At 41.3% G+C, this 18,022-nt stretch overlaps 1 protein-coding gene across 1 annotated transcript in view; it reads left to right on the top strand.

Moving 5' to 3' along the window:
- The first annotated feature begins 416 nt into the window (after positions 1-416).
- The window catches only part of sptlc3 (serine palmitoyltransferase, long chain base subunit 3), a 21,089-nt gene continuing 3,483 nt past the window's right edge, over positions 417-18,022 (top strand). Inside the window, exons 1-9 of the mRNA XM_005936325.3 lie at positions 417-659; positions 4,063-4,254; positions 4,984-5,138; positions 6,445-6,593; positions 9,922-10,046; positions 11,273-11,366; positions 13,268-13,373; positions 14,657-14,876; positions 17,149-17,275. Of these exons, the coding sequence (XP_005936387.1) occupies positions 558-659; positions 4,063-4,254; positions 4,984-5,138; positions 6,445-6,593; positions 9,922-10,046; positions 11,273-11,366; positions 13,268-13,373; positions 14,657-14,876; positions 17,149-17,275 (1,270 nt within the window). The 5' untranslated portion in view covers positions 417-557. The remainder of the gene's footprint in view (positions 660-4,062; positions 4,255-4,983; positions 5,139-6,444; positions 6,594-9,921; positions 10,047-11,272; positions 11,367-13,267; positions 13,374-14,656; positions 14,877-17,148; positions 17,276-18,022) is intronic.

Genomic DNA, 18,022 nt, shown 5'->3' with positions numbered 1-18,022 from the left:
TGAAGAGTGCAAATATTAGAGTATATATTAAGTTGCACCTATCCATAAGAATTTATCTAACTGAGAATGGCAGTGGGTGCTGGAGCTTGTCCCAGATTACCAGTACACGTTACCAGTCCACCACAATGCTTAGCTAGTATTCTATTATTAGGCTCCATTAAATGTAAGTACTCAAATTACTAGAACTCTAATCACTAACGCAGCCTGAGTAAATGTGTTTTACTTTCCAATTATTTTTTAATAAAAATAATGTTTTAAGAATTAAAGCAGTTGTATAGCGTTCATTTTGTAATGCAGCATTTTGTAATAAACGGAAGTTTTTTTTTGGGGGGGGGGGGGGGGGGTCAAAATAAGGGAGAAGTCGTCCTATTTAAACAAAATCGAAACAGTAAGAATCGGAAGCGTGACTTTGTTTTGGAGAAGCCGTCAGTAAAAGCTGAAGCGTTTCAAAAGAGGCTTAACCGGCGCAAGAGAGAAGGAGGAAGTCACCTTTGGAAGTTGGGCACAGCACACCGGTTATACCTGTCAGTCAGAGCTGAGCCCGTGCTTTCAAGAACATGGCAACAACTGCTGCTGACGGAAACTTAAAACCATACTTGAGAAAGAATGGAGTGAAACGCGAACATATCGGGAAAAACGGCTATCATAACCACAAGGAGGTATGTCTGTCTGCCTGTCAGCGCAGTGTATCTATGAAGATAATTTGTTTTATTTCGTGCGCTCTATGCGTGACTGCCGGCTTTACAACAGTGGCAAGAATTTTAACACAATAAAAATAACACAGGAAGTTTGCTTTTATTTTGAGCTCTTCTTCGCTAAACAAGACAAATATGACGTCGGCATGTTTTGTAAGTGTTCACCTACTTAAAAAAAAAAAAAAAAGTATCACACCACTACGAAAGTTAGGCAACACCCACAACTGCAACAGCATAACTGTGTCGTTACAACTGTAATATGCCATACGAGTTTTATAATGTGCCAGTGCTTAGTTTACAATCGATTTAAACTGTAAAATATCGACAGCAGGATGATGAGTGCTGTTTAGTTCCCCTGCATATAAAAATGGACAATGTAAAGAGCAATAATAATGCAATACCCCGCCCTGAAACCTCTTTTGACTCACATAGATTTTCTTTGTCTTCAGGCATGTGAGCCAAGTGAAGTTAGGCTAGTGTTTGTTTTAAAATGCATTTGTCTGTTGTGTAGGATGCTGGTTGGTGAGTCGCTGGTGAGTGAGATGTAGCTGATTTATCTGAGCCAACTACATGAAGGTTCAAGCAATGTCCATATTATTTAATAGTTGAATAATTGAAAACGTGGACAGTCTTAACTGCCTTACAAGTTAAGTTTGTATAACCCTACATACAAACAATCTATGTCGTAGCATATTTTGCTAAATTGACAGTATACAGTCTACAAGCTATGGCTTAGCATCATTTTTGTGGTTGCTAGTTTTTTTGTAGCTATTTCCAGTACTACCTACTGTTGAGTCACTGTCTTAAGGGTTCTTCGCACTCCTGAAGATGTTTCTGTTAAAATGTCGTAAAAGAATTTAAAAAATGTCTTTAGCTTGACATAACCTGCCTGAAGATAAATATCTGTGCTGCGCTTGTGGTGTAGTGGGTTAGCTGTCGGCCATATTGCTTCAACAAGGCCTCCGTGCTGGTTTTACAACGTAAAACAAGACTTTCTGGTTGCCTTGTGCCCTTCAAAAACCCCAATGACACACATGCAACCACTATGCTTGTTCTAGTTTGTTATTAAGAATGCTAGTTTATGCATTTAATACTTCTAGGCTGGACGACTCTAGGCTATGTTCACACTGCAGGCGAAAGCGCGTCAAATCCGATTTTTTTTTGACCCTATGTGACCCACATCCGATCGTGGTATGACAGTGTGAATGGTACAAATTTTCAAATCCGATCTGGGTCACTTTCATATGTGGTACAGAATCCGATACATATCCGATGTTTTAGAAAGCGACTGCTGTTTGAACGGTCATGTCGCAATAAATCCGTCTTTTACGTCACTGACACGAGACAGACGCCAATTATAATATTATTTACATTATTATGTAAATAACTTAAAGCAAAAATTGGGAAACGTAAAGTCCGAAGTCTTTATATTAAGGGCCATCAGTCAAACAATATTGTTTGCTCTGGGTCTAAACAGAGCGCGTGAGTGACGTCTTCTTTTGCGCATGCGGGCCGCTTTGAGCGTTCACACTAGAGTGCGTTTGCTGTCACATTTTGTTTGTAGTGTGAACAAGCAGACAAGAAAATCGGATTTGATCAAAAAATCGGAATTGACCATTGAGACCTGCAGTGTGAACGTAGCCTAATTCGTTATTATGTACAGTAAGATGTCCAAAAAGCAAGATTACTGCCAGGAACTACAAAGAGAGAGCATATTTCACCTATACTGGCTTATCTTTGTTGGCTTCCTGTTAAATCCAGAATCCTTCTCATCACGTACATACATCTTGATTAATCACGTGCCATCTTATCTTAATGACCTTATAGTGTCAACCCAACAGAGCACTTAGTTCTCAGACTGCAGGTTTATTTGTGGTTCCTAGAGTATTTATTTAAAAGTAGAATGGGAGGAGCAGCCTTTAGATTTCAGGCCCCTCTTCTGTGGAACCCGAGACAGGAGACAGACACCATCTCTACTTTTAAGATTAGGCTTAAAACTTTCCTTTTTGGTAAAGTTTATAGAGCTGGATCAGTTGAACCTGACTTCCCATGTAGTTACACTGCAATAGGTCTAGGATGATGGAGGATTCTCATCATGCACTGATGTGCACAGTGTTTCTTTTTCATTCACCTTTTATACCCATGCATGCATTTATTATTATTATTCTCTGGCTCTCTTCCACAGCGTGTCTTTTTCCTGTCTTCTTCCCCTCACCCTCAACTCCCCTGACCAGTTGGGGATGCGGGACAACTGGTGTTGTGAATTGGCACTATATAAATAAAATTGAATTGAATTAAATACAAACACAAAGTGAAGGAGAAGTAATCCTTCTTCTTCCAGCTGCTCCCTTTAGGGGTCTCATCAGGCCTCAGCCCTCCTCCTTCACTACATCTATAAACCTCCTTTGTGGTCTTCCTCCTTTCCTCCTGCCTGCAGCTCCATATTCAATGTGGAGCTGCCAATTCCATATTATTTGTCCAGTGTTTCTACTGTCTCTAATCTGCACAAGTCCAAACCATCTCAACCTTGCCTCTCATGTCCAAACTGCTCAGCCTGAGCTGCCTCCCGGATATACTCACTTCTAATATTGTCCATTGAAAATCAATGAAAATCCCAACATCTTCAGCGCTGCCACCTCCAGCTCGGTGTCCTGTCTTTTTGTTAATGCCACCATCTCCAAACCATACATCACAGGAGTTTTCACTACTATCTTGTAAACCTTTCCTTTAACTCATGCTGCTGTCTTCCTGCACAAAGGCAGCACGAGTACTTCAATATGCACATATCTCACTAATATGCAAATATATGTAATGAGGCATAATCAAATTTTCTACTAAATACCTCTGGTATGACGTATGTATGGCATTGCTTTCTTCTTTCACGATTTTGCTGACAAACATGTCCACAGAGTAAAGCAGCATTAAATTGGTAAACAGTACTTAGACCAAAGTTATTAAACCAAAATGTATAAACTGAATATTATCTATTTAAAATGTATTCTTCATAACAAAACATTTACAATATTTATCCTTGTGATTCCAGTCTTAGGCATAGATTCGACGGTCAGTTGCCAGAACTCTTTTTGTGAAGGAAAAACCTATTACATGTAGTATATAATATTATAACAAATTCAACATTTCCAGAAAAATGTATTTTTGTCCAGTTATCATTTCTGTGGATGATCTTGTAGGGGTTTCTTTTGTAATAATAGGCCTAGTCTACATGTTACTGAAGACTAGGCCACAGTCTCTCTATTTTTCAGGTTAATTGGCACGTTAACTACAAACCCTTTATTTGAACTCAAAGTGTGTGTCTGTGTTCTTGTGTAGAATGTAAGACAGCTTATGTGGGCTTTTTGTTGTATAGAAAAATGGCCAGGGGACCGACGTTTCCTCCAGATGCCACAAGCATGAGCCCTTTGAGCAGGCTCCCATGTATGTTGCCGTGCTAACATACCTGGGCTTTGGCATTGTCACCCTGTTTGGCTACCTCAGAGACTTCCTCAGAGCTGTGGGTTTGGAGAAGTGCAACATTGCCCAGGAAAGAGAGAAACAGAAGGTAGGTTACACATGCAAATAGTACAAACAGGCATATTGTAGGGTCTCACACAAAATGCAGACACAAATACCCATGCAGACAGTTGGAGTAGAGTAACATGCATGTGGTGTCAGTACGTTTTGTTTTCCTCTAATTATGTCAATTTTTTCCTTAAGCTCTCCCTCTGTTTTCATCCTCTGTGTTCCTCTACACTATAACGTTGCCATGAGTGAGGCAGGACACCGCAGAGAATATCTGTTGAAGATCTAATTAAATCTCAGAGGATTCAAGCGCCTTCTTTGTTACTGTGCTTCAGATTTTAGATAAGGCCTTGGCATTGCCATAGTAGCCTTTGTGTTGCCACAGATTTGATTTTCCAAATCCAGAAATTAGAGTTAGGATGTTTGTTGTTGTCAGATTTGTTTTTGTCTAGGCCTTATTAAAAAGGTAAAAGCCTTTAAGAAAAATCTGAAGCAGTACCCTGTCATTATTTCTGTGACTATTTCTTTAGTCAGAAACCTAAAAAGAAATAACCAGTGAGTTCTGCCCTGTTTTTGGACAGGAGTCACTTTATGATATGGCATATGGGCATACCGTAAAGACTAAGTCTCACATAATCTTGAAAATACTCAAACATTGGATATTGGATCAATGAAGATTTCTTGGACTAGAATGAAAACATAAAAACACAAAAATGCTAGATCTAGTACCCGTTATTAAATGAATCCTGCTTATGCTTTTCCTCCTTAGGATTTTGTCCCACTTTATCAAGATTTTGAGAACTTTTACACTCGAAACCTGTACATGAGGGTACGAGACAACTGGAACCGCCCCATATGCAGCCTACCAGGACCTGTCTTTGACCTGATGGAAAGGGTATCTGATGACTACAACTGGACATTCAGGTACTGCAATCGATTGATCTATGATAGACATACTGTAAATAGCATAAACAGTATCATGGAGGAGGTGAGTCATTACGATCACTCGCAGATAAGGTGAAAAACATTGTGTCCTGTTAAAAGCACATGTCGAGGTCTGAGATACATGGACAGGTGTGAAGAACTGAGTTAGTCTAGTAAGGGCCAAATTGTTATGGCCAGTCGACTGGGTTGGAGCACCTCCAAAATGACAAGGCTTGTGAGCTGACCCCCACTGGGTTTTGGGTAATTTGCTGGAAAAAATCTGAAAGGATGTGGTGCATCCTAGCTCCAGATACCACAGGGCATCCACCAAGGTCTCGTAGAGTCCATAGCTCAGTGGGGTGGACCTTTTTTGGGCAGCACACAAAAGACTAATAGCATGCTGGCTTAAAGTGTTTTGGCTTGTCAGTGTATACCGCTCACCTTAAAAATGCTTAAAACTCGCCAGACAGTCTTTTTGCACAAAATCATCTCTCTTCTGAGGGTAAAGAGTGGACATCCCAGATTTAACTAGCTTGGTAACCTCTATAAGCTGTTTGCAAAGGTGGAAACATGGTTATTTGTCATCAGTAAAGATATGCCACTCCAAAGAATCTGGGTCATAGTTGATATTCCTCTTTGCTACAGAACAGGGTTGGAGAAATATAGTATGGAAAAGAGTATGAAGGGAGCCACAGGGTAGAAATATGACATTATGAGTGTGACGTAAATGTGGATTACATATTTAAACATGTTTAATGTGACTGGAAAAAGTAGAGACGTGGTACTGTAGTGCATAGTTTTGATTGGTTTCGTAGCGGTATAAAGGGGTACGTGAAGTTTGAGAAGAAGTAGGTCAGATGACAAAAAGGAAAAATTCTTTTTAGATAGTTTTAGATTCAGATTACCTCTGATAGGGATGCGCACTCTTGAACTCGTGTGATGTTTACCTGAACTTGCTTTAGTGCCTGAAATGATTACAACAGTTCCCAGTGTACACACACAATCCTACATTTTATAGTGAAGCATAATCTCTTAATTAACACTAAAATGTTCTTTGTATAATACATAACTACTACTGCTTGTGGATCCAGTCAGTGCCACTGTTGTCTTCAAAACATGTTTTATAATTCTATTTCCCATTAGCAGACCCCTATCAATAGAATAAGTGGAGTTTTTGATTAGCAAATAACATATTTAATTGAATATGCTATTTAAAAATTTGATATGTAATGAATTCACTGGGCATGTGTATGAATCAGGGAAAAACAGACAAACTAATTGAGTCCTGATGTTTGTGTAATTGCAGGTTTACCGGGAAGACAATACACAACGTTATCAATATGGGCTCGTACAACTACCTTGGCTTTGCTGAGAACAATGCTGATTTCCTGAAAACTGTGGCAGACAAAGTGCGCCAGTATGGGGTTGGGGTTTGCAGCACAAGACAGGAAATAGGTGAGTTTGTGGTTAAGATTCTGTTGTAAAGATAGAAAAAAAAAAAACGATTGCCACTTTGCTTTGTGTCACTTCTCTCTGTGAGCTGGTTTGTGGCAGTTGATTTGATTTAGGGAGGAAAAAAGTCCACCATACAACAAAAACATAACAGCTATATGGTAGTGTTTATTATCCTTACATATCTTATATGTGCCTCTATTTAAAAAAGTTATCTGTCAGGCCTTGTTGACGCTGAATGGTCAGAGTATCAAACTGAAAATGAAACTTGTCACCGTCATTTTTTAGGTTTCCTGCATACGGCGTGCACATTTAAATATCTGCCAGTGGCGTCAGTGTTGTATGAATTATTCACCTTTTGCTAAATTATATAGCATTTGGGCATACGTTGAGATCATTATATATCGGTCCAAAGTGAGAAGCTGGGGGGGCTACAGTCTTGTGAAACCTAACATTATAAAGCACTCTTGACATTAAAAACCTATATGTACATGCATGCAAAGGAACTGTTATAACAGCAAGGATCAGAAAGTAAATGGGATCTGTGGCTTCTGATGAAAGTCCTTTGAACTTCATTCTGGATTTGATGGTATTTAAGTGTCTATGTGGATGTAACATTCTAGAATTGCAATGGTGCGGCGAGGAAATCGAATGATTGGCCATCAATTGGGTGTTTCTTCACCAAAGCCCCGCTGATACACTTTACAGAGCTTGAGGAACAGGCGACGCAGGAAAGTGTTTCTCTCTCTCACAAAGCAAACCTCTCAGCGAGGTTTGCGTTGTGACACTTCAGAGACCAATGTGCTATTTCTGCAGAGAGCAGGCTAGCAGTAGGTTAGCTGACATGCAAGTTCAGATCAAGCGGAGTCACTGAGCGTTGCAGGATACCAGCTATTTGACAAGAGGAGAGAAAATCAGAGGAACTTAAGGACATGTGATTGTTAGTTATGCGTATGTTTGGCAGAGCAAGTATGACTACAAGCTGAAGCCCCCACACACACACACACACATGGATGGTGTGGAGTGTGCACATACACACTTCACACCATCTATTATTCATCTATGTGATTTATTTACATGTTTATTTCCCTTTCAAAATTCAACTGTTTTAGCCTGGGTTTCTAATGCGTGTTTTAGCTGGCTCACCGGGAAGCTTAAGGAATAACAAGCATTCTTCCCATGAGACATTATTGTGCATAAATTATTAAAGATCCCAGCGTCTCTGTTGCACTAGTGATGCACACACAGCAGCTTTTACTGTTGACATGTGGAAAATCTTCAAAGTCAAATTGTCAGCATTGCTTTTGACTGAATTGTCAGCAATTTAGAAAAAATACAAAAAATGTAATTAAAAAAAACATTTAGACATGTAATTCTTTTTTTTTTCTATTTCACTCTTGTCAGTCATTGACATCATTAATTTAATTTCATCCCGCCTCTCACCTTTTCCAATATTAAATCATCTTAGAAAATGCAGTTAAACACTTAGGTCAACTTCCAGTTCCGAACATCTAAATAAAAATGACTCACAATATGTTTCGAGCCCACACAGGGAGTGTTTTTCTTTTTTTTTATTATCAATAAGGCATTTTGAACTACACACAAAGTGCACTGAAAGCACACCCTGTGAATAAACACCCATGTCAAACATTCATAGAGTTACCTTAATGGGTAGCTTATTGGCACCGCTTTTCCTGTAATCATTAATAGATAATAATGTCAAACATTCAGATGCATAAAAATATACTGGGTACAGCTATCAAACACAAGGTAGTAAAATTCTGGTATTAGTATACTAGTGCAATAGGGCTGTTGTGCCTTTTTATATATTAAAACATGCTACACTAACTTTATAATGGTTCGCTGACTCAAGGTTTGTGTCAGAAATGATTAACCTTTGTTATTCTGTCTCTTTTCTTGTCCTTAAAAATTCCTCGGTCATATAGTTCCCAATAAAAGGAACAGATTTAACTATGAGAACTATCAGATTTGCATGCACAGTCTTCACTGTGGCTGTCCTTCTCATCAACCAGCCTTGATAGCACAAAGGTGACCATGGTAACTCAGAGGAACAGTGACCAATTTTTAAAAGGTGTAGGTTTTATTTTAAGCAAAGTGATCAGGCTCCGTCCTGACTGTCTTATCTGTAGAGTATCGGGACCTAGAGTGGCCTTCTGAGGTTAACATATCAATAAGAAGGCATGGCACGCTTAAAAAGCCACAGCTCAGTAAAATGTTGTATTAAGAGAGCAAGTGTCAATGCAGCCTGATTTAAAAAAAAAAAAAAGAAGAAGAAGAAGAAGACGCTGCACATGCCGGCAGGGCCTGTGAGCCTGAGCGGTCGAGGAAATGTATGAATCGATTTTGGCGTAAGGCCTGATGGAAAGCAGTGAATGGGAATCGCCATAAAGACAGAACTGCTTCTCTGCGTTATGTTTTTTTTATACACATAACTCAATAACCATTTCTCCAGTCCTTCCTGAACCATCCAGGCTGTTTGAAGCTCGCTCTCTGTGGTTACTGACTGTTATTGATTAGTGTCCCACGTGTGTGCAATTAATGCCCCGTTTTTTAAATGTTAATGCAGTAGTGATATATTGTATTATATAAGCACTCATTAGAAATTTGCTTTACAAAGTAGCTTTAATTCAGTGTGCAATACCTGGTAACTACAATGTAGTATTACAGTAAACACAGATGCACTGAAATGTTGTAATGTTTTTGTGCCGTACAGAATACAACATCGTCCCTGCAGAGATAAAATACAGTGTACGTGCACCTTTTATTACCCACTTCTCTCCCCATAGCTCACAATTATAACAGCAATTCTTCTGTTTATCAGATAAGCACAAGGGCAGGTACCTGAAAATCCCACTTTATTGCACAAAATTGAAAAAATGCCACATCAGGTGACAGATTGCAATCTGATCAATTTTCCAAATGAATTCTGGTCTCCACCTGTCACATAGGGTTATCACCACCTGAGCTGGCTCAGTCCTAAAATGTACAACAGAACCATTTCAGTCCTCGCTAGAACTCCCTTAATATTACCTGGGATGAAATACGGCAGTTGAACTAAATTACAAATTTACCCCATCTTGGATCTTTATAAATCTCCTCAGATCCCCAGACAGCAAGAGCCGCTGATGCTGATCCAGGCGTTTGCTTCTGGGTCTCTTACTTTTTTATCAGGAGACATTCATCTCTGACAAACCTTGTGATTGGGTGACAAAGACCGGCAAAGCCTAGAGACTAAAGGATTACCAGATGTGCCAACAGGTACAGTGATGTTGTCGGGGTGAGTCATCTTTTTCTGATTTCTATCATATAGGCAACCTGAGCATCCATGAAGAGCTAGAACAACTTGTGGCCAATTTCCTTGGAGTCGAGTCCGCTATGACTTATGGGATGGGTTTCGCCACCAACTCAATGAATATTCCAGCACTTGTGGGCAGGGTATGTGAGATTTTATACACTCAGCATTATACAGAAAATCTTTGCAAGTGTAATTTTCACAATGCAGCAGATATCAGTCTGGATTTTTTCTCTTCTGTGGTATTGTCTCAATTAATGAACAGTCAAATAAACTTAACTGCAAACAGTCTGACCCACAGCTGCTAATTAAAATCATAATTACACAAAACAGTAGCCAGAAGGATGAGGATCTGGGCATGCATAGCTGCTTTCAGTCAGATATACAAGGAAGGGCAGTTTTTGTTAAGAGCACTCCTCAAGGGTGGGATTACCCATCCTCTGGCCTCTCGGTGCACCAGAGTGGCTGATGCAGAGGCCTGTGGGTTACCAGGGGCAACACACAGCATGAATATCTGTGATTGGACTGGACAGGAGGAAGAGGAGGTTGACTGTTTAAGTGATGAGAACAGGGTCGTTTATGCAGCTCAAGAGGTGTAGCAGCCCCTTAGGCTGCAGCCCCCCGCAGTAACCCTGCAGAGGCTGGAGGTCAACCCTCACTGCCAGCTCTATCCTACAGGGACAGGCTGTGCCAGGACAGGCCTTGCTGTGCAGGCAGACCAACATTAGAGTGACAGCTGCTGGTAGACCAGGGAGCAGGCTGGCTGGACCCGAGGCCAAACCGAGCAGATCTGTCACTGAGACAGTGTCAACATAGCCTCTACAAGACTCATTCAGACTAATGAAGTCAAATGCTTAGAGCTTGTGCCGTATATATATGCTAATGCACCAGAGAGGTTTTCAGTGGAACAACTGAATTAATTTGCATACTGATTTTTTTTAAGGAACATGGAGTACTGTGCTGTCGGTTATGAAAATTGCAATGCGTCTGTGGGTCAGAACTTCAGACATCAAAGAAGTAAAAAACTGCTAACATGCAGTACATACAACTTATTTTGCACAGAGAACCAGACCTGATTATGATTGAGGCCTGGATTAAGGGGCAGGTGAAGAGGTGTGAACTACCTTTATTTAGCCACACATTCTTCAGTTAGAAAGAAAACATCAACAGATCAAGTTTTACCTTTTTATCTGTAATGAAAAATGTATGTCATATACCCCATTTAATGTGTTTGCAGAGGCATTTTGAGCATTAGATTAGAAATGTTTGACTCAGCATTGCAGTAGCAAAACAATTGACTATTACCCCGAAAGCACAAAGCATACCTTGTGAAATTTAAATAAAGTCTTTTCTCTTTGCTGTTCTCCAGGGTTGTTTGATACTAAGCGATGAGCTCAATCACACTTCTCTCATCTTGGGAGCCAGACTGTCAGGAGCAACCATCCGAGTGTTCAAACACAACAGTGAGTCCAATCACCTATTACATAAATAGTCCATGCATCATAGTACAAAACAACACCTTTTTTTATTATTATTATTCTTACGTTTAACCACCACGCCTTCTGTGCCTTTTTGTCATCAAACTGACTCTTGAGAAAGTTTCAGTTACTGTTTGCAGCCACTTCTGCTCACAGTATCAGGTGTTTTCTTCACCTAATTGTATACTGGTGCTGCTGTGAGAAGCAGGTTCCTGTTCTTTTGTGTGGTACAGGATTTACCTTAGGAAAGACCTACATTCTGTGTTTAATGCAATAGGTTTGGTTTGAAATCATGCTTATGTTTTATTCAGCAGCAGCAGCAGCCGTGAAGCAATAGTGAAGTTGGTTGGGGGGGTTGAGGTTTTTTTTTTAAACAAAACATCATCTTTACTTAAACTTTTTGTTCTCTGGTATATTGTCAAGAGGAAAAATATCAAGCGTGGATGGTACAACATCCATTGCTCGCATTAGATACATCCCTGTCCTTTCAGCAGACAGCACAAATGAGCCAGTCCTCTGGCAGCAAATTTTTCCTGACAGGTACAAGCAGAGTCAGTTATGGGTCCTCAAAGCAGATCCCAGAGGCCTGTCTAAAGGCAAAGAGCCCTCAGGCACCTGAGCTGCTGACCCCTCCTTGCCACTAATCCTCCTGTGCTAGGCACTCAGAAACTCTTTTATTTCTAATATTTGCATAGAGGGTTATGCCACAACAAAAGATTTATGAACAACTCCAATGCTTGTATTTTTTTGTAGTGATACTTATTGGTGCAAGCACTCTCTAAAATCTCTCAAGGATTATTTTTAGCAGAGATGGAACTCATACTATGGAGCAGACAAACTGGTTTGTCCAGCAGATTTGTCATACATGTGCGTGAGAATTACCACGTTGTTTAGTTATAATGCACAGACAGTAGTCCTACTCTTTCGAATAATCAAATGTATTTATGTTTTATTTATTAAGCCAGTAGTGTGGTGTGTACCCCGAAGGTGAGAGCACAGATAAGATATCGTGGAATCATTTTATGGATCGAAGCTGAAGATAACCATCCTCAGTCATACAGTATCTCATATCACGCTGCGGCTTATCTTATATCAGTGTTTCACTGTGAAATAATCTTTTGCTCACTCTTGACTGTGCAGACAGAAAGCCACAGTGAATTCCTTTTTTTCATTTCTGCTTTCCTCAGCCGAGACATTGTTCTGCTAAGCCTCGGGAAGGAATTTTAGCAGCGGAGCATCTGTTGCCTCTTAAGTGAACCTGTTTTTGTTTTGAAGTAGGAGCATCAATCATCTATGACAGATTATTAGCCACGACAGCTTTCCTCACTCCTCAGCAGGAAATGGTTGGATTGCAGTCATACTTTGAATAACACACTTTCATAACAACTGGAGCTGTTTAATACTGCCATCTGCTGGTATGCACTAAAGGATCATTAGTATTGTCATAACTGAGTTTTAGACACCGGGAAATGTTTTTGCCATGTAAATTTTTTGTAACAAAAACAATGCAGATATGCAGATCGCACAGGCTGAGCCACATTTTTAACCTAGTTAGATATCTCAGGTGTTTGTAAGCGTCACAGTGCAAGGGTATTTCCGGTGTGTTGTTTGTGAAAGGTGTCTTTGGCAAATAAAGTAGTGTCTTGTGAAATCCGTGAACTATCTGCCCCAGTGGAAATGATTTCTTCCCACTCTCGGGTTTGCGTTGATGTTCGGTGTTCCGCACAAGCTATAGCACTGGAGTGCTATCCTGTATGCTGTGTCATAACACATATCCAAACTAGGATTGCTGGCATACTTTTTTTTATTGTTAGGGTCTGTCTTCTTTTGCTATGTCTCTTCCTCTTATTCTCCCTTATGTGATGTTTTGTGTGCACCTTTGTCAGACATGCAGAGTCTGGAGAAGATGCTAAAAGAAGCAGTTTGCTCAGGACAGCCTCGGACCCACAGGCCCTGGAAAAAGATTCTCATCGTGGTGGAAGGCATCTACAGGTCAGCCATCATTACACCCCACACACATTATAACATAGCTACTTTCACAGACACATGTCTTGGGTCTCTTGTATCAGTCTTTCTAACTATGAGCTTCCGGGTGGTCTATCGGAGGGTTTTGCACAGCCCGATTTGAGTAGAAATTTTAATTTATAACCTGAGGTGATCCTGTGCTTAGCCGTCCCTGTTATGGTCTCTTTTTCAATCGCTTCCTTTTCTGCGCTCTTGAATAATAAATTGTCTGTGTGTATGCAAGCGTATGGCAGTGCATGGGTGTGTGTGTGCATGTGCATGTGGTCGGGTACCATTTGATTACCGTAGAAAGGAGAAAGGTATTGTCTGCCTCTCCTGCCAGTGAGCTATCCTGAGTCTTAGTGACCCTTTCCATCTGCTCATTAGCTCCAAATCAAGGCCAAATGGAGCCATAGAGATTGACTTGGCTACACCCCCAGCTCCAACTGTTTATCATGGCCATTTTCTGTTCTCCTTTCTTCCCTCTTTTTGCTCTCAGCTGCACTTGCATTTTAGTCCTCCTAAAGTAAAATATGATGCTGTGAAAATTACTTGTTTTATGTCAATTTTTTTTCATCAAAAAAAGAAGAAAGCCTTAAACGTGGCCATCAGCTGGTCTTAATATAATGTAATTAGTCCCACAACAATCCTGGTACTTTGAAAGACAACCTAATTGCACATCCTCAGACTGTCTTTGTCAGACAGTAATGTCTAAGACATGAGAATGAAATGGCGCCTTTCAGCAAAGCACAGAAAGAACTAATGCTCCGTCTATCACCTCCCAGCAACATCAAAAGGCTTGGATAAAGAGTACGCATGCTTTAGCTATAGCCCGAGTCTGCCTTTGATGTCCACATCGGTCCTGGTGAAACCCTGTCTTATGTCATTTGGGCTGCAGACGTTCTCAGCCATAGCAACCAGAGCAGGTCTGGGATTGCTCCAGTCCCCAGCCGTATAATCACTCATGCTGTCTATTTGTAGCCTTAAAAGGTTTGCATCTGAGGGGAGGAAGAAATGGAAGAAAGGTGGGAGTAAAGTGAAAGAGGCCAGCAGGAAAGATTCTTGGAAGACTGTGGCGTGTCAGATTATATAATATGCATTTGTAGAAGCAGAGATGCTCTGCTGTGGATATGGTTAGTTCAGGGTCAGACTCTTTCCTTTTAAAGTTAATCACTTTAACAATTTGGTTTGTAATTTCTTAAAAGTGTGTGTCCATGTTGATCCCTTTTTACACGTATGCTTTGTGTGTGTGTGCGATTCTCTGCCAATAGCATGGAGGGTTCAGTGGTGCTACTGCCTGAAGTCATCGCTCTGAAGAAGAAATATAAAGCGTACCTGTACCTGGATGAAGCCCACAGCATCGGAGCAGTGGGCCAAACAGGGAGGGGTGTGACCGAGCTGTTTAATGTGAACCCGGCTGATGTGGACGTGATGATGGGGACTTTTACAAAGAGCTTCGGGGCGTCTGGAGGCTATATCGCAGGGAAAAAGGTTACTGCAAGTTTACTCTCATTTGATCAGTGCTTCTCAGTATTCGTGTATTTATGTTACATACAAGGGACCAAGTAAGCAGTCATGGTCCTCAGTGCTACTTCCCAATGCATATAAGCTTTCCAGGACACTCCAGACTTGACACTTTTCTGACCTTTTTAGGGGTACTGGACAGATAAGACTCTATCGTCAACACGGCAGTGATGTTGTTACATTTATCAGCCTCCCCGGCTTTCTCAAAAGAATACGATCCATCATCGCTGTTTTCATTTCCCTCCACATCGCCAGTTCATAGCAATCTTGTGTAAGGGAAGAACTGCCGCAGACCTGTTGCTTTACAGAAGAATTAAAAATGGAAAGAACACTCCTTGGACAAAATAGGGTCGTGACTGAATGTTTTAAGAAAATAAGCTGATTGGATTAATCGCACTGAAACAATCCCAACAGCCTTGGGTGAATTAGCATCACAGAAAATCAAATTAATGAGCCGGCTTTTTAAATCCTGACATGGTTTAAATAACCTGACAAGCACTGTGTAACACAATTAACCCTTCTGGCTCCGGAGCAGGTTTAAACATCACACAAGAGTATTTTCAAATATTTAGATTTTGAAATGTAAATTTTTATGATGCATGTTATATTCTGCGCCACGGCTGTTTATTAAAAATGTATGGAAGTCAATTATACGCACTCCCTCTCGCTTAGCCCTCACATGTCCCACAAATGTTCCCCAGGCTGCGTCTCTGGGCACTTTTTTTTCCTTTTCTTTTTTTTTACTCCATTAAATAGTACACTTTGGTACATAACCACACCAGTTTTGTGGCAGTTGATTAGAAAGCAACAACAGAAACGACCATGTTGTTTGAATTAGGTATTCAGAGAGGGACCCTTCCTTCTTTCCCCTTCAGTTTCCCCCAGCCCTGCTCTGCCATAATAAGAAGGTAAAGCTGGCAGAGGGCCAGCCCCTTCTTGTGGCAGGCATCAGAACTGCGCTCCAGATTTAACAGGATGACTTTTAACAAGCATGATAATGTTTGAAGTATGAACACTCTTCCTGGTGTGACAGCTGGCTGCAGTAAAGTCCTAAAGGAAAAAAGGCAGGAAAAGAGAGAGAACCTTTAGATTTGACGTATTTGTTGTTGTGGTGAAATACCCCAAGTCCTACATTAACTGGATTTGGGTTGACCAACAAAAGACTGTGCAGATGTGCTCTGGAAAGCAGTCATGTTATAGCTATTTTATGAGGGTACCAAAAATAAATACCCCAATAAATACACCCAGAGTTATTTCGATGTCACTGCAAACTTATATTTAGGAGTCTTTATTCATTAGGCCATCTCTGAAAATGTGGATGAGATTGAAATTAGGTTATTAAATAAATCTGTTGAAGTTCAAGTGGGCTTGCTGTTCTGGAAGCACCTCTACTCCAGGGCTTTGTGAACACGTATTCCCACATCGGTGCTGTGGCCACCGTGCGGCTGAGGAAACCCTCTGAGCTGTCAGTCTGTGCCCCAAGCATGAGATGAATTTTGGACGTGTCCTCTTAAACGGTTTATCTTGGTTGCACCGTAATCCTGCAGGACCACAAAGCTGTGAAAATCTCCCGCCTTAAACGAAAACAGATGTCAGGTTGTTTCAGGGTTCTTATCCTACATTCAAGCACTTCCCCTGAAATCCTTTCCCCCTCGTGCGCTTGAGGAAGCCGCAGCCACCGCCCAGCAGGGACAGATGGTGGTGAGTGGAAGCGGTGGCCAGACAGCATCTCCGGCTTACGTGTCATCACCCCGCAACCCCGGCTTGCCACCGAGCAGCAGCCCGTCACAGCTCCCCAACCTCAGGCCGCTTACACACATACGCTCTAGGGACCCGTGACCAAATCGGTTTCCTGAAATCCTCCTCTTCTCTTGTCAGCCACTAGCAGAATTAATCTCCTGCTGACATTTAGGAATAATGAGCACGACAGACCTCATTCTGGCTCATTTTGACTTTGGTTCTTTCTCATATTCATGTGTTGGCTTCCCCCACCCCAGAGTGGAGAGCAGGAAAGGATCCAGGACTATTTTACAGTCAGTGCCAAGACAGTCACAGTGACAGAGAAACGACTTGAAGTATTTTAATTGCTTCTCAGGTGTTGATTATACATGAGCTCTCCCTAGTGGTGTTTGAATATACTGCAGGGTCACACAAGAGGTTCAGAACTGTTGCTTTGTTTTCTGTGAATAGTTGTGCAGTTGTGCATTTTCAGCGTTTGACTCTGTATCCCATGTTGCAGGAACTGGTGGACTACCTGCGGACACATTCTCACAGTGCAGTATACGCCACGGCCATGTCCCCTCCTGCAACTGAGCAGATAATACGTGCAATGAAGTGCATCATGGGAAAAGATGGAAGCACAGAGGGTAAGTATAGCAGCCGTCACACGTTCTTTGCATGTCTGGTTTAAAAAAATTTCTACACCTTTATATAATTTTTATGGAAACAACAGCAAACGGAATCCAGAGGACACCACCGATGTTAACATTAGCAGTGAGACCTGCAGGGAAATGCAAACAGCTGGTCAGAAAATGTGGAAGCAATTACAGGGGTCTGCAGCGGTAAGGAGCAGGGAGACGTGCAGTCCCTGAGCACACGTGACCCTATCGTGGAGGAAATCATTTTCATGTGTGTGTTGTAGAGAACGCTGCTGCTCTGAAAAGTTGCTGCTCTAATGGCATCAGACACGAGGGCAGGGGAAGCGGTCGTTACCAGACCAGACGCGATACCACCGGGGCAATTCTCTCTGAGTTATTGTAGCTGTGCTCCTGGTAATGGAAGGAGTGCTAACGGGAGTAGCATTAGTGCATCTAGTGCCTAGTAAGTAATGACAGATTACACATTAGAGTTATACCAAATTTACAGTATTTACAGCATGCGCCATGAGGCAAAGCTAGGCAGCCGTGACAAACAAAATGAAACGCTTCTGTCATCACTTCAAGGACTAGACCCTGCTGCGTTGCGGTCGAGGTAGATGCTGCAGTTTCTTGCTGAGATGAGTAACTTTTTCATCTGACTCTGAAGCAGACATGCATTGTATCTGACGTAGTCCAGTGAAATATCTGTTGTGGAAAAAAATTGCCTTGACCTGTCTTATAGATGAGAGGGAAGGC

The sequence above is a fragment of the Haplochromis burtoni genome, unplaced genomic scaffold (assembly GCF_018398535.1).
Source record: "Haplochromis burtoni strain Fernald_Lab_line unplaced genomic scaffold, NCSU_Asbu1 Contig_207, whole genome shotgun sequence".
Classification (NCBI taxonomy): Eukaryota; Metazoa; Chordata; class Actinopteri; order Cichliformes; family Cichlidae; genus Haplochromis; species Haplochromis burtoni.
The sequence above is the reverse complement of the archived record's forward strand: the minus strand, read 5'-3'. Positions and strand labels throughout refer to the sequence as shown.